This window comes from Panthera leo, chromosome A2 (assembly GCF_018350215.1).
Source record: "Panthera leo isolate Ple1 chromosome A2, P.leo_Ple1_pat1.1, whole genome shotgun sequence".
Lineage (NCBI taxonomy): Eukaryota > Metazoa > Chordata > Mammalia > Carnivora > Felidae > Panthera > Panthera leo.
In genome coordinates, this window is record NC_056680.1 from 133,831,158 (window position 1) to 133,857,270 (window position 26,113).

The 26,113-nt window shown below is 33.2% G+C and overlaps 1 protein-coding gene across 2 annotated transcripts in view; it reads left to right on the forward strand.

Moving 5' to 3' along the window:
- The window catches only part of CAPZA2 (capping actin protein of muscle Z-line subunit alpha 2), a 69,662-nt gene that overhangs the window by 23,780 nt on the left and 19,769 nt on the right, over nucleotides 1-26,113 (forward strand). For both annotated transcript variants that reach the window (XR_006197989.1, XM_042922855.1), the window contains exons 2-6: nucleotides 5,137-5,200; nucleotides 9,375-9,426; nucleotides 16,649-16,712; nucleotides 20,880-21,086; nucleotides 23,133-23,212. Coding sequence is in view for 1 of the 2 variants with exons in the window: in XM_042922855.1 (XP_042778789.1) it covers nucleotides 5,137-5,200; nucleotides 9,375-9,426; nucleotides 16,649-16,712; nucleotides 20,880-21,086; nucleotides 23,133-23,212 (467 nt within the window). In the remaining variant the exon portion in view is untranslated. The remainder of the gene's footprint in view (nucleotides 1-5,136; nucleotides 5,201-9,374; nucleotides 9,427-16,648; nucleotides 16,713-20,879; nucleotides 21,087-23,132; nucleotides 23,213-26,113) is intronic.

A 26,113-nucleotide genomic window follows, 5' to 3' on the forward strand; every position in this document is an offset into this window, starting at 1 on the left:
TCAGAGTAGAGGAGAAATTTTTTTCCCACTAAGTACTTGACTGTTTAGGGCTTTCTCTTATATAACTACAGTGCAGTTATCAAAATCAAGAAATTAAACATTGATACAATACTATTTTCTAATCTACAGACCCTATTTATATTTCACCAGTTGCTGATCCAGGATCCAATCTAAGATCACATTGAATTTTACTGTAATGTCTCTTTAATTTGGAACAATTTCTCAGCATTATCTGTCTTCTGTGACCTTCACACTTGAAGAGTACAGACTGTTTTGTAGACTGCACCTCAATTTTGGTTTGTTTCCTCATGATTAGATTCAGCCTATGAATTTTTGGCTGTAAGAGATATTATGTCCTCAGTATATGCTATTAGGAGGCACATGATACCAGTTTTTCCTCTTACCTATAACTGTGATCATTTGGTAAAGGTGGTGTGTGGCAGGTTTCCTCAATGTAAGTATATAATTAAGTATTTGGAAAGATACTTTTCAGACCATGTAAATGTCCTGTTGTCATTTTATCATACTTTTACCCACAAATTTTAGCATCTATTGATTTTTGCATGCAACAGTTATTGCAGTGGTCATCCAAGGTGATTTTTATAATTCAGTCATTCCTTCTACATTCATTAGTTGAAATCTGTTGTAATGAGGAGCTTTCCCTTGTTCATTCATTTCTTTGTGTCAGTGTAGACTCATAGATTCCTATTTTATTCTGTGAGTTACTACCCATTACTATCATTACTTAATTTGTTGTTTGAATTGTGGAATTTCTTTTAAAGGAAGAAAGAAAGCTCATAAGAAAAACAACGTACAAAAAAATTTTTGACAGTAATACTTTTGTATTATCTCAGACAGTTGATGGGCAGAAGTTATTATTTTTTTTTTTTTGCAGGACAAATGTATTCTGACATTTTGGATATTATTTTGAATACACTATTTTCTATATAAGTAACTTTATAGTCATATGTTGTTATCTGTTCTTTTACCAGAAGCACAAAGGAATGGAATATACTTTCTATGTTATGTTTATCTTTTTGTATACATTTTACACAAAATATTATTTGGATCCAAGAGCAAGAAAAGGAAAAATATAGCTGTTTCAGCTTTTAGCTCAGGTTAATGCATTAAGCTCTACATTAGTAGGGTTAACTTTTTAAAACTATCCTTCTTGGTACAGTTGTTACGAAGTATGCCTGTCAGATGCCAGTGACTAACACAGATAAGAGTTAATCTTCCATCTAGCCAAACCTTCCTCCCCAAAAAAGCCTCCCAAGTCCCCCACCCCTACCAATCTAGAATTGCAGTTTAGAAATACAATGAAATAACTCTTTATTGCATCCGACTCCAATTTAGAAGGACTTGATTTCAAATAATACATGGAAGAAGATGGTGGGTAATGCAGAAGATTTAGCAGAGGGCCTGGGAATGTATCTAATAATTTACTGGGCTCTTCCAGGAAAGCTATAATATTCCCAGGGGTAAATAGAGTAAAGCTCCATATGTATTAGAAAACCTTTGAGGAAATATGTTTTTTATTATTTTCAGGAATTCATTCTACTCTTGAGAACTCTTGTATGACCTTTTTTCTTTTCTTGGATTTAGAAGTGGTCTAGAATAGTTTTAAAAATTAAAAAAAATGTCAGCTAAGAAAGATGGATGTAAGGACATGTTGAGTCTATAACTGTGCTTAAAAGATACCTTGATGATTGAACAATTTTTTAGAAGACAATTAAGCATTTACCGTGGCGGATGTATTTCCTTTATCACCTGAGAAATCCAAAAAATCACATTCTTCTTAGTTGGTGAAATTCACAAAGACCAGATTACAAAACTCCAGGCATAGCTGGTATAATCCGAGTTGTGTTTTGGGTTCTCAGACAGCTCCTATGACCTTCCAACCCTTAATGGTACTTCTTTTAATCCACCATTCACTTTAGGTATTGTGAGCAGTTGTTAACTTTTTGGTCACTGTGTACTAAGTGCATACATTTAGTGCAATGACAAAGGCAAATAAGTTTGTAGGGAAAAAAAATTTAGATCATTTTTGCTCTCTTGGTAAAAACTCTAAGTAGAACTGATTAAAACTCTGAATGGTATATGCCTTTTTTTGAAACAACTTAAAATTTTAAAGCTCAACAACTTAGCAATTAGTAAATATGCTATATGTATACTGCTTGCTATTAGTACTTTAATTTTGCCAGTTTTATAAGTCATTAGGGCTGTGAAAAACAATTACCTCAAAATTCTAAATGTTTTTGAAAAATATTGATAAGTTCATCAGCAAGTTACCACAATTTTTATTTGTTGCCTTTAGTAATGATTAAGACTTCGTTTTTAATGCTAACAGCTCCTTATCTTAGTGGAGGGGGCGGCGGGTGCAGAGCAGCTATACAATGAAGAAAATTAAGAAGTTAAGACATTTACATAAACATAATAGATTTCAATGTATGTTTAGCATGCACTGCCTGTTTTAAAATTATTTTTTATATTTTGGTTTTTGATTTTAATAGTAATTTTAAACATTTAGAAGAAAATAATTTTGAAAACACAAAACATAGTAGTATTCCATTGTGTAGAAACACCATCTTTTATTTATACATTCACTCATTTGTGGACTTTTGGGTTTTGGTTTTGAGCATTTGTGAGTAGATTTTTGTATGGACATAGGTTTGCATTTCTCACCTGGAAGTGAGATTGTTTTGGGGTGTGTGCTTTATAAGAAATTGCCGAACTGATTTCCAGGCTGCTTGGTAAAATTTCGCATTGCCACAACCATGTATTAGAGTTCTAGCTCTGCATGCTCACCAGTACTTGGTATAAGCAGTCTTTTTTATTTTAGCCATTCTGTTAGGTATGTAGTAGTGTTTCATGATTCCAGTATTCGTTTCCCTAATGACTTAGGATGTTACACATCCTTTTGTGCATTTATTTGTCTTCTGTATATCCTATGCAGTGAAGTGCCCAAGTCTTTTGCTTACTATTTTCTTTCTGTTGAGTTTTGAGAACTTATATTCTGGATACAGGTCCTTTGTCAGATATGTGATTTGCTAATATTTTCTCCGGTTTGTAGCTTGTCTTTTCCTTCTCTTAACAGTGTCTCTAACTGATCAAAAGGTTTAATTTCGGTGGAGTCCACTTTATCAGTCTTTTTTTTTTTAATGGATCATGGTTTCAGTATCATGTCTAAGAATGTTTTGCCTAACCCTAGGTCATGAAGGTCTTCTGTTTCTTTTATTTTTTTTTAATTCCATGTTTTACATTTAGAGCTGTGATCCATTTTGATGTAATTTTTTTATAAGGTGTGAAGTTTAGGTTGACGTTCATGTTTTTGCTCACGGGTATCTAATTATTTAAATACCATTTGTTGAAAACAAATTCTTTCTTGATTGAATTGTCTTTACACCTTTATCACAGTTGTTTGGTCATACATATAACATACATATATATATATATATATATATATATACACATATATATATATATATATATATATATATGTATATATTTTTGGACTCTTAGTTCAGATCCATTGGTAAGTCTTGAAATCAGGTAGTGTGCATTCTCCAACTTTGTTCCTTTTTCAAAGTTATTTTGGCTGTTCTAGTTCATTTGTCTTTACTACTTTGCATTTACTATTAAGGGTGTGAAATAACATTTTATCCTTTTATTTATTTATTTTTTTTTTAATTTTTTTTAATGTTTATTTTTGAGAGAGAAAGAAACAGCACAAGCCGGCGTGGGGGGGGGGGGGGGGGGGAGGGCCAGAGGGAGACACAGAATCCAAAGCAGGCTCCAGGCTCTGAGCTGTCAGCACAGAGCCTGCCTGACACAGGGGTCAAACTCACAAACAGGGAGGGATATCATGACCTGAGCTGAAGTCAGATGCTTAACTGACCAAGCCACCCAGGTGCCCCTATCCTCTCATTTCTTAGCCAAAATCTATTTTTAATACCATGTGTATGTGTTTGTGGTTATTTTGGACATCACAGTGGCTTTTTTAAATTTTTCTTGCATTTGGAGAGGGGTGTCTTAATACATGGCCAAAATTGGCATTCATTACATTCTTTATGCATAGAAAAGTAATAATACATAAAACATATCAGTGTTAGAATCAGCTTGTTGATATGTATCAGAAAAATCCTGCTTTGGGGCATTTGGGTGGCTCAGTCCATTAAGCATCCAACTTTGGCTCAGGTCATGATCTCGCAGTTCGTGAGTTTGAGGCCCGCGTCAGACTCTGTGCTGACAGCTGGGAGCCTGGAGCCTGCTTCAGATTCCGTCTCCCTCTCTCTGCCCCTCTCTCTCTCTCTCTCTCTCTCTCTCTCTCTCAAAAAAAAAAAAAAAAAAACATTAAAAAGAAGAGAAAAATCCTGATTTGATTTTGATTGGGCCTCCATTGAATCTATAGACTAGTTTGGGAAAAATTGTAATCTTCACATTATTGGGTCTTCCAATCCATGAACATATCTCTCCATTTATTTAGCTCTTCTTTCATTTCTGTCATTAGTATTTTGTGTAGTGTTCAGTACACTAGTCCTGCAGATGTTTTGTTAAATTTACATGTAAATTATTATTGTTTTAGATTCTTCAGGGTTTTTTATTTTAAATAATCATGTTTATTGCAAATACAAAGTTTTGCTTTATTTATGAAATGTCTTCAGTCAGGTCTGTTAAAAACATTTTGAATTTAGACCTTTCTTCCCCTCTTCTTTTATATATTTTTTACTAATTTGTGATTTTACAGAAACATAAATATAGTATATCTATTTTCTTTATTGTACCTAAATGCATCTTATTTCTTCACACATACAACTTTTCTTGATTGATACTTTTTTCCATTTTATTTTAAAAGAAGAATTTGCTTATAAGAAAATGTTTATATGGTAGGTAGCTTTGAATCCTTAAATGCGTTAAATATGTATTTTATCTGCATTTAGCCTGTACATTGTGATTATATTAAATAATTGAAACAGTAATAAAGTTTGTTTGAAGAAGAGTCACTATCTAAAAAAAATTTTTAAGCCATTTTCAGTAGAACTTTGAAATAGTATAATTTTGTGTGTGTGTGTGTTTTTTGGTTATTTTAGCAGAGGCCTATGCCATGGACCACTTATATCTTCATTTCTATTTTAGGTGCGTATAGCAGCAAAATTCATTATTCATGCCCCTCCTGGAGAATTTAATGAGGTGTTTAATGGTGAGTGTTTAATTCATAACACTAAGGCTTGATATATCAAGCACTCTTTTTTTTTTTTTTTAAGAATAAATTGTATAACCAAAATAACAAAACTGGTGTGTGTGGGGTGGGGTATGTAGAAAAATATGTGCTTTCTGAATTACAATGAAAATTTTTGTCAATCTGGATTTCATAATGGTTAGAATATACTTATGATATATATGATAATTATGTTTGAGTAAGTTACCTTAAGAGAGTAATATTAATTTTTTAAAAAGACAAAATTTTAACTACTTTTTTGAAATTGTGAAATGCAGTTTTGTATTTCTTTTAAAGAAAAACTGGGGCGCCTGGGTGGTTCAGTTGAGCATCTGACTTCTGCTCAGGTCATGATCTTGCAGTTCATGGGTTTGAGCCCTGCATCGGACTCTGTGCTGGCAGCTCAGAACCTGGAGCCTGCTTCAGATTCTGTGTCTCCCTCTCTCTCTGACCTTCCCCCGCTTGTGCTCTGTCTCTCTTTCTCTCAAAAATAAATAACATCAAAAAAAAAAATTAAAAACCTACTAGAATAATATGAACAGCCAGAACAAACAGAGGAAAAAAGCATCGTTTTTTTTTCCATCGGAAACAGGCTCCAGGCTCCGAGCCATCAGCCCAGAGCCTGATGCGGGGCTCAAACTCACGGACCGCGAGATTGTGACCTGGCTGAAGTCGGACGCTTAACCGACTGCGCCACCCAGGCGCCCCTAGCATGCCCTTCTTTAAACCACAGTGGCAAACATTTTTATGATTATACACCCATAGCAGAAGTTTAAACTGTTAAACAGTTCTGGTTACTATTAAAACTGTAACAATAGCTCCTTTTTAACAATAAGAATGACATGGTTGAAAAAGTCACCAGGAAAATGGCCTGTAGTGATCTTACAAAACTTTTCTTAAGCAATTTTAAGAATAAGTTACCATATGTATTTAAATATATTTGGACTTCACTGTCTTAGATTAAACTAATTTGCCCAGGATTCTTAATTTTAATTTAAAAACATTCTATTCCAGAGTAAACTATGTAAACATGTTTTTAAAGAAGTTTAATCACTAATTTTCATTCATAGTATAAGATATAATGGAATCTCACCTCAAAAAAGATCAGGTTTGAAAGTCAAAAAATGAGGCAAAAATTGAAAATCCCTTAAATCATCCAAAAACTATAATAATACATAATTTAATGCATACAATTACATATGGTAATTTTTATGCACTTAAAAATTTAACCACTGAGCTACACTTAGAGAAAGAATGGCAAGTCTATACTGTATTCTGTATTCTTTTTAAGATAACTAAAATCTCAAGTAGTGGATTGGGAACTTGGGAGAGAATTCAGAAATATTTCTGCTTCCTGTAGGGTTTAACTTCTGTTTTAAGATGTTAGCCTCTACTTTCCTTAGGTTCAAAAGTTGGCATATAACTTAAATTGATAATGGTGAAACTACACTAAAGTCAGTGGCCCCCATTCTCTTGTACAATTCATAGAAAGTTTTTCACTTAATGTTCTTACCTTGAATAAATGCCCTACAGATTTGTTAATCAGAAAGGTCCTAAAAGAATGTACGAGTCCTAGAAATTGCTTTTCTAAGTCTCATTGGAAATTGACGTTGCTAAGTTTTGTGTTGAGGTACCGTAAATTTGGGCATTAAGGATAAACCATTCAGTAGGCTTGGGGTGGAGAGTGAGCTATGGAATAAAAGTAGGACATAGTATATTATAGAGGTTTTAAATAAGGAGTATTTTAGAATTAAAAAAGAATTAAATATTTGAGGGAAAAATGTCATGAATTTGATTATTTTCATTGCTATTTTTTTTTGATAACACCAGTATGATAATTCCAAGAGAAGTGACAAATTTTAGAATTGCCAAGTCATAAAATCTTGTTAGTTTAGTGGCTACCAAATACTATTTCTTAGTCTGGTGTTGCTAAAATCATTGAAACATAAATTTCTGGTCTTCATTGTCAGATACTGATTTGGTAGATCTGGGCTGGTGCTCTTTTTTTTTTAAGCCTCGTACTCACCACTTCATGGGTCCAGTGTGTTGCCTGGCTTGGAACCACAGCCTAATCCTTTCTGTAAGAGTAGATTTTATTCAATTTTTTCTATTTTTTCTTCTGTACTTTCCTTATGATAAAAGCAGGACTTTTTTTTCCAGTGTAAAGCTAACTGGATCAAATAGATGTTGCTTTAAAAATTTTTTTCACATTTAGAACTGGAAAAGATATACTACCATGCAGTACCACTGTTAATAATTATGTTTTCAGTATTGAACATGAAAGCATCATATTTATCAAATAGAACTCCTCAGTTTGCTTTGTGAGACAGAAGTAACTATAATTTTAAATGTCTGTATTTTTTAAAATAATTTTTAGGCAGTAGCTTCTATTGTTTAAAATAAGTTAACTTAGAAATCAAATTAGTATTATTTTAGTGGTTAGTGAAAGAGATTTTTTTTTTTTTAAATGAGGGCCTGCTACTGAAAAGAGGCATATGAATAGTCAGTATTTTTTCTTTTGGATTAGCTTTATGATTTATGTAAAAATGATCCATAGACATTCTAAAATGTCCAAAATATAAAAATGAACCTAAAAATGACCCAGAATTCTACCCTCTCATTCTCCAGCATTTGAATGAAATACTTAATATCACTTAGTGTAGACACAGATATATAACATTACATTAATAAGATAATACTATACATGCTGAATTTTCCCCTTCCTGTTTATCATGTTATGGATGTATTTCATGTTGATAAATACACATCTACATTTTTTTCACATCTACATTATTTTTAATGGCTGCTCAATTTTACACTGTTTATAAGAACTATATAGTGTGCTTATATTATATTTAACCAGTTACTTAATGGAAGATACTTAGGTTAGTTGTGTTATTTTCATTTAATGAAAAGATTAGGGTAACATTGTGGTATGTACTTTATGATAGCAACTGTGTGAAATAGCCAAGTGTGTAGGGAAATAAAGAAAATATAACAAGATTAGAATAGATTTTTTTTGTTTTTTGTTTTTTGGGGGTTTTTTTTGGTGAGATTATGCGATTTTTTTCCTTATTATTTTACAAAGTGCTTGGATTTTCCAATAAAAGTATTATTTTTAAAGTTATGTTTTAATGATGAGTGGGCAAATGTCTACATAATAATTGAGTCTAAAATTAGGACAGAATTAAGAATCAATAACCAAAGTGAGATTGCTTCACTATATGCTAATTTGGATGTAAATTTTAAAAAATAAAAAATAAAATTAAAAAAAAAGATTGCTAAATCAAATAAAGCAGTTATCCATATTGAGCTAAATGCTTTCATCTGTTGTTTGAATATGAGCTGTCTTAGGACAGAAATGTCTACATCTGTGTTCTGTTCACAAGTTGTTTCTTGCTTAATCCCCTTTTCTGTGGAGCAGATTCATTTGAAACTCATGCTGGTGTTATCAAACTGAGATGCGTGTATTTTCTGCAGATCTTACCAGACCATCTTTTTGGTGGAGCTTATCTCCACTTTCTTTGGAAATTACAGTGTGCCTACATTGGCTATTAAAGGTATAAAATAACATGTACAGGTTTCACCTGCTATCTGAAAGTAGAGCATTATGTGAAATCTTTCGTAAACTGAAATGGCATAAAGTGGAGAGACAATTACAATTTGGTAAAAATGAAAATCCTCCTTGGATTCCATTCAGTTAGTAAAAACAGTTAAAAGCCAAGTGGCTCAGAGTGAACTTTCAGATAGGGGAAATCTGTATTTTTTTTTTTTTTTTTTTTTTTTTTTTTAATTTTAAGTAGGCTTCACGCCCAGTGCAGAACCCAACACAGGACTTGAACTCACAACTATGAGATCAAGACCTGAGCTGAGATCAAGATTTGGACACTTACCCAACCAAGCCATCCAGGCATCCCTGGAAATCTGTATTTTTATTTAATTATCTTATTCCTAACCAGTATCTTTTAAAAAATAATATGATGGTATGTTTTTATGGTTATTTTGGTCATCAGAGTGAAGTTTTGATCTTGCTTACATGTTAGGGGTAAGAGAAGAGTGGGGAGTGTTGATACATGACTAAAGTAATCTGCATTCATTATATAGAAATTTCAAACATATGGAAACAATAATATAATACATAATACTTGTTTTGCAGATGTTCGGTTACTGCTTAATAATGATAATCTTCTCAGGGAAGGAGCAGCTCAGTAAGTATTACATATTAACATAACTAAGTGACATGATGAGAAAAAATGTTTTAAAGGTGGTTTTTAAGCACTAATTCCTGAAATACATATTTGTACATAAAGTTTAAATATACACATGTATTATATGTGTGTACTCAGCTAAAAGAGAAATATTTTTGATCGCAGAGGGACATAGGGACACAATTATAACATAAAATTTTCTATTCATTGAGTGTTTGGTAGTGGCTTAAATACTTCTACATACATACTACATTTTGGCATTTGCAAGAATGGATAAAATTATTTTAGAAACTTAGATTTTTGAAATTGTGATTGCTTTTTTATGCAGGTTTTACTATGTGTTTGACCCTAATGGATTTTTGAGAATTAGGAATTTATTTTATCCATAAATAACCTAATGTAGTACATGACACATATTAAGTAAATAAATATTTACTAAATTTGTGAGTAATTCAAATAACTAGGCAGTTTAAATCCTAGTACATAATCTTTGGACCAGTGCCCACAATCATGACTTGCCACAACTGTCTTGGGATTTCAGAGAAATAATTGATTCTCTTCTCTATTCCCATCTCCATCTCCTATGTTAGGCTCACTAACTCCATAATTCATTGGAAAATGATAAAATTAAATGGATTTTTAGGTACCATACAAAGAGTGTTCAGTGTCCACTCAGGCACCTTTTTTAATCCTGGTGTTCTACCCAGTATGGTGAAATCTTTACCAGTGGGGGGAATTTGCTCTTATTCTGTTTTTGTAATGTTTCAAAGCTTTATCGATAATCTGTCCTTTACAGTTAACCCTAATGAAGGTGGAGGTTCAACAGACTTCTAGGCATATCTGATTTTGCTTTTGATTTAATTTCCTGGTTTTTTTAATAGCAACGTTTATTTATCTGTTTTTAATCCCAATATAATGAACATACAGTGTTACATTAGTTTTAGGTGTCCGATATAGGATTCAGCAATTCTGTAAATTACTTAGTACTCATTACAGTAAGTGTATTCTTTTTTTTTAATTTATTTTTTATTTTTTTAATTTACATCCAAATTAGTTAGCATATAGTGCAACAATGATTTCAGGAGTAGATTCCTTAATGCCCCTTACCCATCCAGCCCATCCCCCCCCACAACCCCTCCCTCCAGCAATCCTCTGTTCTCTATATTTAAGAGTCTCTCATGTTTTGTCCCCCTCCCTGTCTTTATATTATTTTTGCTTCCCTTCCCTTGTGTTCATCTGTCTTAAAGTCCTCATATGAGTGAAGTCATATGATATTTGTTCCTCTCTGACTAATTTCGCTTAGCGTAAGCATAGTTGTAAATGGCAAGATTTCATTCTTTTTGATTGCCAAGTAATACTCCATTGTATATATATACCACATCTTTATCCATTCAACCATCAATGGACATTTGGGCTCTTTCCATACTTTGGCTATTGTTGATAGTGCTGCTATAAACGTTGGGGTGCATGTGCCCCTTCAAAACAGCGTACCTGTGTCCCTTAGATAAATACCTAGTAGTGCTGGGTCATAGGATAGTTCTGTTTTTAATTTTTTCAGGAACCTCCATACGGTTTTCCAGAGCAGCTGCACCAGCTTGCATTCCCACCAGCAGTGCAAAAGAGATCCTCTGTCTCTGCACCCTCAGCAACATCTGTTGTTGCCTGAGTTGTTAATGTTAGCCATTCTGACAGGTGTGAGGTGGTTATCTCATTTGGTTTTGATTTATATTTCCTTGATGATGAGTGATGTTGAGCATTTTTTCATGTGACAGTTGGCCATCTGGATGTCTTCTTTAGAGAAGTGCCTATTCATGTCTTTTGCCCATTTCTTCACTGGATTATTGGTTTTTTGGGTGTTGAGTTTGATAAGTTCTTTATAGATTTTGGATACTAACCCTTTATCTGATATGTGGTTTGCAGATATCTTCTCCCATTCTGTCAGTTGCCTTTTAATTTTGCTGATTGTTTCCTTCTCTGTGCAGAAGTTTTTATTTTTATGAGGTCCCAATAGTTCATTTTTGCTTTTGTTTCCCTTGCCTTTGGAGATGTATTAAGAGGTTGCTGCGGCCAAGATCAAAGAGGTTTTTGCCTGCTTTCCCCTCAGGATTTTGATGACTATCTGTCTTACATTTAGGTGTTTCATCCATTTTGAGTTTATTTTTGTGTATGGTGTAAGAAAGTGGTCCAGGTTCATTTTTCTGCATGTCACTGTCCAGGTTTCCCAGCACAGCACCACTTGCTGAAGAGGCTGTCTTTATTCTATTGGATATTCTTTCCTGCTTTGTCAAAGATTAGTTGGCCATTCGTCCATTTCTGGGTTCTCTATTCTGTTCCATTGATCTGAGTGTCTGTTTTTGTGCCATACAATAAGTGTGTTCTTAATTCTCTTTACCTATTTCACCGTATTTATTACTTTTTATTCTGAGAAAATGTACATAATATAAAGTTTGCCATTTTAATGATTTTTAGGAATGTGGGTCTTTGGCACTGATTGCATTCACATTGTGTAATTGTCACCATCTGTCCATCTCCAGAACTTTTTAAATTTTCCCAAACTAAAAGTCCATACCCATTAAGCATTAATTTCTCATTCTCTCCTTCCCTCAGTCCCCTGACAACCACCATTCTGTTTTCTGTCTCTATGAATTTGACCTCACTAGGTACCCCATAGAAGTGGAATCATACATTATTTGTTGTTTTGTAGCAAGTTTAGTGTACTAAGCATAATGTCTTCAGGGTTCTTCCATGTTGTAGCACATGTCAGAATTTTTCTTTTTAATGGTGAGTTTATAAACCACATCTTGTTTATCTATTCATTTGTCAATGGACATTTGGATTGTTTCCACTCCTCTTAATTATTATATTTAAAGTGCTTTATAGAAATCGATTTACTCTATATCTTTGACTTTAGTTATTAGCTTCTGAGTGAATGGCTGCTCATTCCTAAGTTTTTTAAACCCTATTTAAATTATTTGTATATTTAAATAAAATGAATTTTCTTTATAGTCGCATGTGCCATGTTGACAAAAATCTTATGGAAGTAAAGAAAATGTACAGCATTTATAACTTCTAACAGCAATACTTTCAAAGTAAACTATTCCTCTGAGTTCTCTGTGGTAAATAAATATGTGGGTTATTTCATGTAGGTGCAAGAATTAGTGGATTTTGTTTTGTTTTTAGTTAAGAAAACAAACTTGATTTGTTGAAAGAACAAGAGTTTTTCCCCAGCAGAATAAAGTTTAATGAAGGTCAAAGAAATATTCATAATTATATAAGTGGTATGAAATAGTCACATTTGACTCAATGATGAACAGTATTGAAATTGTATTTGTCCAAAGAAGTACTTATCTGATGATGTTTTTACATTTAAATTAAATAAATTATACTTGTTCTAAAAAGAAATTAGAATGTGAGCTGCATATCTCTTTTATTATGAAACACATTTTGGGGACAGTTGTAGTCCACGTTTCATGATGTGTATACATGGAAATACCTGATATTCTGATATTCTAAGGAAACGAGTCTGAAGAAATCAGTAACTAATGATAAAATAAGATGTTTATGATACGATACCAAGAAAAGGCATCAAAACCTTAAGGAGAAAGTTCAAATTGTCTTGTATGTAGTTATACTATTAAGTGATTACTAGCTAGGTAAACACTTAGAGAAAATATTGTGGTTTTTTTTGTTGTTGACTTCAGTAGTATTCTTCATACTAAATTTCTCAAAACTATTCATTTGAGTTCATTTGGTAGACATCTGAGGGTATTTGTGAAATGAGAAATATGCCTTAAATCATTGGTCATGTCCTCTATAGGAAATAATTTTCAAGCCAAAATAGTATTATTCTCATTATTCACTAAACTTGGTTCTGAATTACTTTTACGATACCTCCAAATTTCTGAAGAAACTTTATCACCGATCATTGAGGCTGTCCAGAACTATGTAACCAAAACTTGCAAGGCATGGTAAAAACATTTAGAGCGTGTGCTGGTGGCGGTTTCACCAGAGTTAAGTGCATAGCTGTAGTCGCATTTCTTGCAACTTGTGATCTTTGATATTGAATTTCTTTTGTTCAGGTACTTCTCTTTCGTACATATATGTACTTCTTTTTTCTTTCACCTTTTCCCTGCTGCTTTAACTCTTTTAATCTTTTTTCCCCTTCTTCCTATCTTTTTGTAAGGGGAAAAACATGACTATTATTCTTGAGTGGTTTTAATGGGATATTTTTACTGTGGGCACAAATTCAGTTAGTTTCATAGGATGGAAAAGTAGACATACCAGAGAGTTGGTACTCTCAAGTCTAACTTTTAAGTGTCCAGAAAGAGCCTTTTATTCAACTGACCTATGAATGCCAGACTTCACTGTGATAATGAGATAAATAAGCCTCTTAGGGATTTTCTAATGGGGAGTCAGAAATGTTTAGTATCAGGCCAAATGAAATAAAATATTATCATAATAGGGGCGTATCGAAAGCTTTTGGAGCCCAAAGGAAGGAACTTTTAATTTCTATTTAGAAGTGGCTTTGAGCTGAATTTAAATGGTATACAGGGTTTGAATAGTAAATAGGGAAATAAAGTGGCTAAACTGAGAGAGACACCTGGTGAAAAGTATAATGTGTGACTGGTGCAGGACTAACATTAATGGGTGTAAAAATCTAAATACAGGAACAAGTATTTAGAAATGGGTGATTGGGCTACAGAACTCTATAAGAGCAGAGAAATCACGTTTTTATTGTATCTAATAGAGGGTTTAACATGTAGATATTTGCCTGGGTGGAGGGGTGGGTGAGTATATGATGACTGGGTGGATGGAGTAAGTTTTCTGAATTGGAAGGGACTCTAGAAGTCATCTAGTCCAAACCCTTCTTTTTATAGATAAGGTAAGTGGGCCCCATGCTAGCTAATAACAGGGTTTGGACAAAACCTAGGTATTATGTATTCTGAGTCCTGGGTTAGTGAGTACCTTTCCCACAATACCATGTAACTGTCACCTATTTAATTTGCTTTGAGCATTTAAGAAAAAAATTTACCTATTTTAAACTCATAGTCTCCTTTTCAGATTTCCTCTTTATTCCTCACTCCCAGGTGATGTATGGATGGGGTTTGGTATTATGGGCAGTAAAGGGCCTAGAATCAAATTACTGTCTACATATATTATTTAAATATGTCTTTCACTGGAAAGTGAATCCTAATATCTAAGTGATCTAGAAACTTTTTTTATTTTTTTCATCTCAAACATACTTTTGAGATCAATTCACTTAAAGGGTAGTAACTGCCTGGCTATGTTGAAGCTATTCTTAGGAAAATTATAGTTTTAATGAATTAAGAAGATCAGAAGTGAGTACTACCCTTCCTCCCCGCTCCCACATCATGCATTTCTATGTGTACACTGCCCCCCCCCCCCGCCATCTTTTTTGAACATTCAGTGTCAGGAATTTGACAGCTAGTAATTTAATTCTACTTTGCTAGATTTTGCATTTGCTAGTCTGCTAATTTATCAGTAGTGCTTTGCTCAACCAAACATTCCTTTCTAGAGGAGACTCAGTAGCTAATACCTCAAAGTTCAGTGGATGTCTTGCCATCTAGAAAATCTTCCAGGTAGAATAGGTTTAGAGATGTATTTCCAAATTTTAAAATACTCAATATCTTTTCTGTTAAGTGGAGAAAAAATTCCCAGGTTATATATATGATCCTTACTTATTTTCTAGATAATTTTTTGTACTATGAAAAGCTTTCCTATAAATATATTACATAAATATGTAATTTAGTATTACTCATAGAATAGAGAGGTTTTATTCTCAAATCCAACTTATCACCATTTCCTAGTTCAGACTCTTCAGCAGTTCTAACATGGACATTTGCCTAATAACAACCTAACTCCTTTTTTTTTTTTTTTTTTGGCTCTAGTTGCTCCACTGTCCAGTTGTCATCCACACTGCTACCAGATTAATCTTCTCTAGAGGTAGTTAGGTTCTTCCTTCTCAAAAAGTTTCTGTTATTCTGCTTTGCCTCCCAAATGAAGTAATTATTCTATCAACCAGGGCCTTTCAGCTTAATTTAGTAAATAATTAAACAGAATGCTATGTGTCAGGCCTTGAGCTTGGTGCTTCCTATGGTGTGAACCTAACCTATCTTCTCATGTGTTTTGTTTATCCTGGTCTCTCTAAATGGAATACTCTACCCATTATTTCAAGGCCATTTCTCATTGTCAGATTTCTAATGAAATCACCCCTACTTCTCTTCTTATTCTTGCCTTCATGGAATATAGTTTTTAAAAATATGTATTCTCGGGGCGCCTGGGTGGCGCAGTCGGTTAAGCGTCCGACTTCAGCCAGGTCACGATCTCGCGGTCCGCGAGTTCGAGCCCCGCGTCAGGCTCTGGGCTGATGGCTCGGAGCCTGGAGCCTGTTTCTGATTTTGTGTCTCCCTCTCTCTCTGCCCCTCCCCCGTTCATGCTCTGTCTCTCTCTGTCCCAAAAATAAAATAAAAAACGTTGAAAAAATAAAAATATGTATTCTCCTTGGAGTGGCTCAGTTGGTTAAGAGGCTGATTTCAGCTCAGGTCATGATTTCACAGTTCGTTAGTTGGAGCCCTACAAACGCATGAGCTCCAGCCCCATTCTCAGTGTGGAGCCTGCGTGGGATTCTCTCTGCCCCTCGCTCACTTGCACCTTCTCTTTCTCTCTCTCATAAATAAAACTTAAATTTAAATTTAAATTAAATTAAAATAAATAATTCTCCTTGATGCTTCTTTATTGGCCATTGTCTTATAGTACTTTCTACTTTGTGTTATGGTTATGTTTATCTATTATCTCTTATTCAACTGTAAGTCCTTTGATCATAGGATCTGTCTGATTACTCTTTGCATCTCTCCTAGCACCTGATCTGTTTCCTGGTATATTTTGTACTAAATATATACTTGAATAATTAGATATGTAGATGGCTAACCTTTACTTTCAAGGTTTTGAGTGAAAAGTCAAATTATATTTACTGATTTAATTTTCTTTTGCTAAACATTGAATGTTGGGTATTATTCATCAGTTTTAAAAGTAGCCATATCTGTATAATAATTTTAGTTAATATAAGATCAATAATGGAGAATTATAATTTTATTTAACTTGCCATATGTAGTGCAGGAGATTTATTGACAAGTGAATTGTTCATGATATTTTAAGAGTGGTAAGTTTGTAACTTTGAATAATTGGCCTTTTTCTTTTTTAGTGCATTTGCACAGTATAATTTGGACCAGTTTACTCCAGTAAAAATTGAAGGTTATGAAGATCAGGTATGTTTCATATGAACACAGAATCTGACTATTCTTTGTTTCATTTATAATGGTTAATGTATTCCATAAGAATTGTGAAATGGTATGTGTAAAGATTAAAAAGTGTTCGTTTTAATCATAGCCACTTATGGGCAAAGTAATTGAAAATTTGGTTTCTTTTGTTGAGACCAATAATACTATCAGCAGAAAGTCCCTTTTAGAAGTGTTCAAATGTAATTCTTTTGAGATTTTAGAAAATAATTGCTTTAAATCTACTTTCTTGTTTTTTATAGGAAAAAAAATCAATCCTATATTAATCCAAAATCTAGAATATATATTAGTAAGATTTATATCATATTTTGGTTGCTCTGGAATTCTACAGTTCTTCATGTGAGTAACTTAGCATTTAGTAATTATTAAATCTTTTCTTTCCAAAGTGAAAGCTAGAATTGCTAAGAAAAGCTACCAAAGGTCACTAGTTTTGTTTTTTGTTTTTTGGGGTTTTTTTGGTTTAGAGTTATAAATAATCGAACAATGATTGTATTAATTCATATTGTGCTTTTGTGAAGCACAATTTATGTAAAACAATATACAGAAGGAACTGGTAGGTAGAACATGAGAGTTGTAACAATTCTAAGTGGCTCGTTATGTCAAAGCTTGCTTTTGGCGTTATTCATTATGTAGTATGTAGTCTTGTATTTACAGGGAAAGTGTAGACAGAAGATGACTTGTAACTGCACAGAAAACAAGCATATGTGTATAGGCAGGTATGTGTGTACACATATGTGTGTACACATACACGTGTATGCACATATATGAAGCTGTGTAGTGTTTCATTTTATGAATCTCCTAAATTTGCTTTTCCCTTGGGAAATGTTGGGTTTTTGGGGTTTTTTTGTTTTTTTGTTTTTTTCTTTCTTTTTCTTTAATGGTAAACAAAGTTATTGTACATCTTTGTACCTCTGGGCACATTGACCATTATTTTCTTAAGATAAATCCCTAAAAGAATATTTGCTGGGTCCAGGGAATCCACCTTTTTAAAATGTTGGATAGCTCCCAAACTCATTTATGAACTTAGCGTACTATTAATACTTAAACCTAGTAAAGGTAAAACAAAAAAAGCAAACTACACTAATCTCACATATGATCCTAGATTTAAAAACTTTAAATAGATATTAACAAATAGACTTCAGAAATATATTAAAAAGAATGAAATATGAAGACTAAATAGAATTTATTACAAAAATGCATGAGTGGTTCCATGTAAGACAATATATTGGTCTTCTCTATTAACAAACAAATCAAAGAAAAAAATTTTATGATGTATCACTAGACAGTGAAAAGGAATTTGCTAGTTCTCATTACAAAAACCCTAAGTTACCTGGGGATAGAATAAAACCTCTTAAATAGAGTAGACTTTTTAACAAAAATCACAGTAAATATCATAGACTACAAACAATAAAATAATTTTAGTTAAAATAGACAATTTGCCAGGTTTGCTTATCACTATTATCTAACATAAATGGAGGTATGGCAAATAAGACAGGAGAATGAGAGCTTGTAAAGCTTTAGGGAGGAAAAGAAAACTCTTAGGTGGCATGATTTATATAACTAACCTCCCAATCAAAAGAAACTGCTAGACTTAAAAAAATTTTGTGGGATGGCTGAATTTAAGGTAAGTATACAAAACTCATTAGCTGTTCTCTATTGTGCCAAATGAGTACTTTACACTAGAAATGGTTGGAGGGGGAGGAATTCCGTTTTAAATGGTAAAACTGTGCATTAACCTAGGAATAATTTTAATATGAAAGACAAAAGATTGTGAAGACAATCGTGGTTATCTTCTTAAAACACAAAACAGGTGAGGGGGTGCCTGGGTGGCTCAGTCGGTTGAGTGTCCGACTTCGGCTCAGGTCATGATCTAACAGTCCGTGGGTTGGAGCCCCGCGTCAGGCTCTGTGCTGACAGCTCAGAGCCCGGAGCCTGCTTTGGATTCTGTGTCTCCCTCTCTCTCTGCTCCTCCCCTGCTCATACATACTCTGTCTCTCTCTGTCTCAGAAATAAATAAAAACATTAAAGAAAAAATTTAAAAAACAAAACAAAACACAAAACAGGTTGTGATGAACAATGAGAAGGCAACACCACATTCCATTTTGAAATAGAAAGTTAAATTACTTAAAAATTAAAATGTGAATTTAATGTAATTTGATTAGAATCCTAATAGTTTTTTTAACTGGTCAAAATGTTCATGATTTATGCAAAAAAAATACATGCTTGGGAAAAAAACAAGGAACATGTAAGAACAATAAGAATAGATAAGAGAATTTCTAGATAGCAGAAGATGCTTTATAACCAATGTAAAGTCAAATCAGAATGGTATTGTATAAAGTAGATAAACAGATCAATACAGCAGCATATAGAACCAGAATTTAGTCCCAGAATATATGAAAATTTTTTTACATGACAAGATCATCATTTAGACAGACAAAAAGTAAAAAATTGACACAACTGGTTTCTGTCAAGAAAGTTAAGTTGAACCTCTGTCTCACAATATACAGAAATAAATTTCAGGTAGATTAAAAATTTGTAAAATGATTAAAATTTTAAGAGAAAAGAGTCTACTTGTACAATATTAAGGCAGGGAAGACTGTCTTAAAGTCTGGAAACCCAGAAACTATAGAAGAAAAGATGGACATTTTGCTACATAATAATTATTTTAACCATAAAATGAAACAGATACCTTAAACAAAGGACTCGTAAATTTATAAGACAAAAAACAACTCAGATGAAAAATATTAAAGAATATTTGTTCACAGAAGAGCAAATGGCCCACACATGAAAAGAAATTTAGATCTGAGTAGTCAGAGAAATACAGTTAAAGTAATGAGAAATTTTATACCTGTTAGACCAAAGAAAGAATTGTATGCCTATTGATGATGGTAATGTGAAAGGAAGTACATTTTATATACTGTTCATAAAAATGTGGATTGTCACAACCATTTTTTGGAAGAATTAAAAACATATAGACCCTTTACCTACTGTCTCCACTGCTGGAAATCTATTTAAGAGATGTAGAAGCCTTTAATGGAAATAAAAACATTAGTATGTTAAAATTTATGTACAAAAATACTTAAAATTTTTAATGTACCTAAAATTACAACAGAAAAGAAAAACAAAAAGAAAAACAGCCAGAAAATAAAGAGGTTTTCCATCAGTAAAGGAATGGCAGAATAAATTATGTTATATTTACATTATGGGACATTTATGCAGCCATTAAAAAGAATAAGAGGTTTACCAGTTGACTTTGAAGGATTTCTCTAAGTATAATGTTGATGATGAAAAAAGCCAGATGCAGAAAAATGTGTGTGCATGTGCACATTTTCATTCCATTCTTGTGAAACAGTGACCCCAAAAAAACCTGTATATGTGTGTATGTATAAATAGATGTGTATTTTATCTATGTAGGATTATAGAACTGAAAAAAATTTAGAAGGATACATCCTATGTTTACATGATTTGTTATCAGAGGGAGGGGGAAGTCCTGACATAGGTAAGGAATCAAAGATTGGGAGAGTTGGGAGGGAAGAAAAAGAGGGAAACTTTTAAAATAAAGCACAGAATATCAGATTTATGCATGTACAATTTAAATATACATAAATGAATAAGTTACATGTTTAAAAATTTGGAAGTCTGTTGAAAACAGCTGTCAATGAATAGATTATAAAAATAAGCAGGCACTTCACAGTAGATGAGATTTGGGGCCCAGGAACAATATAGGACACACTGAAGAGTATTATGTCAGCGTTAAAGCTATTCTTGTAACCATTCTCATTGGAGGTTATTACCATTTTCCTAGTTTTGTGGACTGGAAACTGAGTACAGAAATAATAAACTGTTGATAGTTCTCAAAAAAACCCACAAAACTCCAGTAGTTTATTAAAAGATGCATTATTTTCACCAGGTAGCCAGAAGTTATACTGGGAGAAAGTCAGATCCACTAATCTAAGCTGAATGAGAATAGCCTCATTTGAATTACTATAGTTGTGCCATATAGTGAAATCTGTTGCTTGGAGTAGAATTATTTTACCATGTTAAGGACAAAGTTTAAGTGAATGTATATTAATGTATATTAGTACTTAAATGCTGTTTTAAATACTTTTTTTTCCAAAATTCATTGCATCATTAAAGGTATTGATAACAGAACATGGCGACTTGGGAAATGGAAAGTTTTTGGATCCCAAAAACAGAATCTGTTTCAAATTTGATCACTTAAGAAAGGAAGCGACTGATCCAAGACCATATGAAGCAGAAAATGCAGTTGAATCATGGAGAACTTCAGTAGAAACTGCTCTGCGAGCTTATGTAAAAGAACATTATCCAAATGGGGTCTGCACTGTAAGTCATCGATATGCATATTTTTTCTTCTGTCTTACGTAAATATGACAATGTTTTTATGGTCTCCTGAAAACTTTAATAGTTTACAGAACTGGTATTTTATAACTTGCCATTTTTTTCCTTGAAGTAAATATTTCTAAGAATATTTTTTCAAGAAACTCTAAATAGTAAATATATTATGATTGCCTAAAATGGAAAAATGGTTGTACCTTGAATTAAATCCATGTAAGAATTGTCCTGCATTGATTAGAGCTTGATAAAATTCTTTAATCTCTTGTTCACAACTCATCTCACTAACTTTACATCTGACTTTTTTTTCATTAAGTTATAAGCTCTTAGAACAAATAAAATTATTTGGAAGTGGAGTCATGTCCCTGCATGTTTTATAATCAAGTTTTTTTTTTTTAATGTTGTTCTTTCATAGGTTTAACCTATTTTTATATTTTCAGGATAAACTATGATAGTATCTAGGAATGCTTTTTCTTTTCTTTTTCTCATAAGATTGTATCCAAATAGTCTTTTCATGTCCCCACAGTTTGTGTTTCTTTGATCCTTTCCATAGCCTGAATGATCTTTTGAAATTCAGATCAGATCATGAAAATCCCATGCTTGAAATCATTCAAAGGTTTTTCCGTTAGTTACACTTAGGATAGAATCCAGGCTTCTGAACAGAGTCCAAACTTTTGTAGCCCTGTGGACCTGGCCTCTGCCTACCTCTGGAACCTAAGGTTACCATACATCCTTGTTTATACTTGTTTTCCCAACATAATTATTAACATTACCAGTAGTATCCCATTTCACTCTCAGAAGTTTTCTGGGTAGGACAGAAATTCATATGGTCCCATTAAGTATCTAGCTCTCAGTAATTACTTGAGGAAAAATTGCAACATAACCAAAAATACTTTACAAATTCTTTGAATTATAATCTTGTTGATTAGAATTATTTTGGAGGAATAACTCAAGAATAGATCGCTAGGTTGAGTATGACAATCTTACTTGTTCCAGGAGGATTGAAAGACACAAAAGTATCCATTACTTTTGAGGCAGTAAGCAAGAGGTGAAATGACGTCATCATATTATCACAGGCATTCTATTAATGACCTTTCTCATCTCTACGTAAATGAACTTTCTCAGCTCTGTCCTCATACTTTGTAAAATGACTAAAGAAATGGCAACCCCTAAGATCGTAAAGGAAACAAAGATGATAATCACAATGTAGATCCAATTTTTTATTTGTGTGTAAACAGCCAAATTGGTATCTATACATTTAAAGTAAACTGTCCATGTGATACCTGTTTTTGGAATGAAAAGTTTGCTATGTCTAGGATGTTTGTGAATATTTTAGAGTGTAATAATGAGTTTTATTTCATAATTTAAAAAAAATTTTTTTTAAATGTTTATTTATTTTTGAGACAGAGAGAGACAGAGCATGAGCAGGATAGGGACAAAGAGAGGGAGACACAGAATCTGAAGCGGGCTCCAGGCTCTGAGCTGTCAGCACAGGGCCCGACACGGGGCTTGAACTCATGGACTGCGAGATCATGACCTGAGCCGAAGTTGGATGCTTAACCGACTGAGCCGCCCGGCAACCCTATTTCATAAATTTTGAGCTCTTGGGACACTTGGGTGGCTCAGTCGATTAAGCATCCAACTTCAGCTCAGGTCATAATGTCATGATTTGTGAGTTCAGGCTCCACATTGGGCTCGCTGCTGTTGATGCAGAGCCCACTTCAGATCCCCTGTCCCCCCTCTCTCTGCCCCTCCCACACTTGCACTCTGTCTCAGAATAAATATTTAATGTAAATAAATAAATTTTGAGCTCTTTCATGATTCACTAAGAATTTGTGATTATAGGTGTATGTGTTAGAGTACTTGTTTTTCTAGCAACTATATTGAAATAATGACCTACTTGGTATTCTTTTATATGTTCCTATCAAAGTGATACACAATTTTTTTTTTTATAGATGTTTAAAGTTGAACATTCTGTGGCCCTGAATTCACTCTTCTTTTTATTTTATTTTATTTTATTTTATTTTTGCCATTAAGGTATATGGTAAAAAAATAGATGGACAGCAAACCATTATTGCATGCATAGAAAGCCATCAGTTCCAAGCAAAAAACTTTTGGTAAGTGACAATTCTGTGTTTTGGGAATTTTGACATTGTTTATATCCTTTGTAGTCCTTGCTTTATTAGTTGGACCTATACCTTATTTGTTTATAATTGACTAAGTGCAGTCTAAACATGAAACTTCAGCCTTTTCATATAAGAAAGGTATTTGCTTCATAATCTGCATACTTATTTAAAGGTAGCAGTAAATCCATTGACACTCTGTGAAAAGAGCGTGGGATTACATTGAGTGTTTTTAGAGACTTGCAAGCAGCATCCTCAGAGAACATTTGTGGCTGTGAGCAGACCAGTTGGCAAGCCCATATGCTCATTCTGAGAAGGGATTGTTCCTGAGTGAGACTTATATGGGAGAGGAAGACAGAGGTGATCATAAAGGAAAGAACAGTGATTTTTCTGGTGAACTTTGGGGGCTCTGAAGTAGATGTTTTCATGTAGATTGCTTAGTGTGCTTGGTTGGCCAATGTAAGGAAGTGATGACATGTTTTATACAATGAGGCAGATTATAATCATAATTTCATTTTAACTAGATTATAATTTTGTGATCAAATTATATTGTTGATTAATTCTTATAAAAGCCCAGTTCCCTAAAGCAATGACTTTCCCTATTAATCTTGGACCTTTGACATGTTGTTGGGCTTTTTTATTTTTTGGACAAGACTGTTTCTGAGATACCTCTTTTAATAAAATTCTGAGGCTCAGCAAGACTTCATAAACTCAGAATTGAGTGAAGTGTTTACCTTTAATCTCCTGTTTTGTTAATACATGCTAAGATCATCAGAGTAAGTATAGTCATAATATTTGACTTGTTACCTAAGTTGGTTGTGCTCTTGAGGGTAGAGTAAGAGGTATCAATAACCCCTATGGACTGATTTGGTCCATGGCCCAAGATTGCTCCACTGTTTAACCATCTTAGAAATAAATGCAAGGCTACAAGGTTAACCAAGAACATTTGGAGGAATGCAGATCCATTATCACTGAAGGAAAATCAATTCCATCTGTAAACATATGCCTTTATGACAAGCTGCAGTTCCCTAAAGATTCTGGTGTACAAAGTTACTTTTATGAACTTAATATAAATGTAGTGTCTCCATTTTAGGCATAAAAACTTGTAGCAGTAACCTACCAATATCCTAAAGAAATAAATCTTCACAAAATCATTATTAATTTATTGTATTTGTGCTAAGATATATATCCAAAAATCAATCTTACTGAGGTTGAACTATTAAAGGAAAATTCTTATTACTAAGTTTTACTTTAAAATGTATTGGAGATGTTATAGTGAATTTACTAATCAGTTTTCAAAAATAGAACTTACTTGAGCGTTAGCATCTGTAAAATGAAGATGATGTTTGTTCTTGACTTTTCTATTCTCACGAATTTGCTTCACAAAAATGTGAATTTTTCTCCCATACTACCACTATGAACATTGTATCATTGAAGTTAAAACTTACTTCCACTTTTTAGAAAAGATAAATTTTAAATGACATTCCAAAGTGTTAAACATGACATACCACAATAATCTCAGTACAATCTTAAATAGTTTGTTACAAAGAAATATACTTCAGTTTGCCTAAAATACAGATGGAATAAAACTTGAAAGGTATTAATCATGGGCGTTTCTTAGATTTCACTAGTACATTCTCTTCTTGGTCTCTACTGTTTCCCTAATGGTTAGCAGTTTTTTGGAGGCCTAATAAATGTTTGTTGAATAAAAACACATTTATTAATTACAGTGTTAATAAAAGAGAAGGGAAGAATATAAAGTCTAGGACATCTCAAGTATGTACTCCATTGATAAAAGGGTACCATCTACTGAGCATCATTTACCATTACTATATGGTAGTAATGCCTGTGGAAGGATCTTTTGAAATAGTTCTTAAATTGTTACCATTACCTGATTCGGAATTACTTTTTTCTTTTTGCAGTCAGTGTTGATATATGCATGTGGGCATAATAAATCTGAAATGTATGTGCTTAGAACTCACTACTACTCAGTACTAATACCCAAATAAAAGGAATACTGTAACTTCTTTTGGAATCATGAAATAAAAAATAAATAGACCTAGGTTCTTTTTCCAAATGAGCTACTTATAGATAATTTTGGATATCATTCAACATCAAGACATGGTATAAAATTCTCTTTTGTTTTGTAGATCAGAAACATTGTTCTAATAATAGCACTTTTCAGATGTTAAGTGTTAACTGTAGCTATGAGAGTACTCTCATTCTATGGATTTTCATGATTGGGTAGATTGCAAGAATACTGTAAGGATGCCAGAAGTAATTTTATAGCAAAGCCAGTATAGTGAATCCATTAGCTCTATGGCTATTTTAGAAATACATGGTACTGTTCAGAAAAACCTAACAGGTATCAGTTTGCATTTCATAATATGTCTTTAGTATTCAAAAAGCAAATAGAGGTAGAAGGAAGGGTTGCTGCGAAAAGGCAGAAAAAAACAGGATAAAATTCATTATCTGGGAGACAAAAATGAGTTAACAGTATACTCGTTGCTTGTTTGTGATGTCACAGTTTCCTACCATTAAAGTTGTTAATTTGTATGCCAAAAGTTGTGTTTTTTTAAATATTTATTTATTTTTGGGAGAGCGCAAGTGGGGGAGGAGCAGAGAGAGGGAGACACAGCATCCAAAGCCAAGGCTCCATGCTGACAGACTGACAGCAGAGAGCCAGACATGGGGCTCAAATTCATGAACTGCGAGGTCATGACTTGAGCCAAAGTCAGATGCTCAACTGACTGAGCCACTAGATGCCCCCGAAAAGTCCCTTTGAGAAGTGAGAAGAGGTTATACCTTTTATGTGGAAATTTAATCCTAAAACGGGAAAAGAAAAAAAAAATTGACTCGTACAATTCCTTATATAATCTAAATATCAGAACCTTG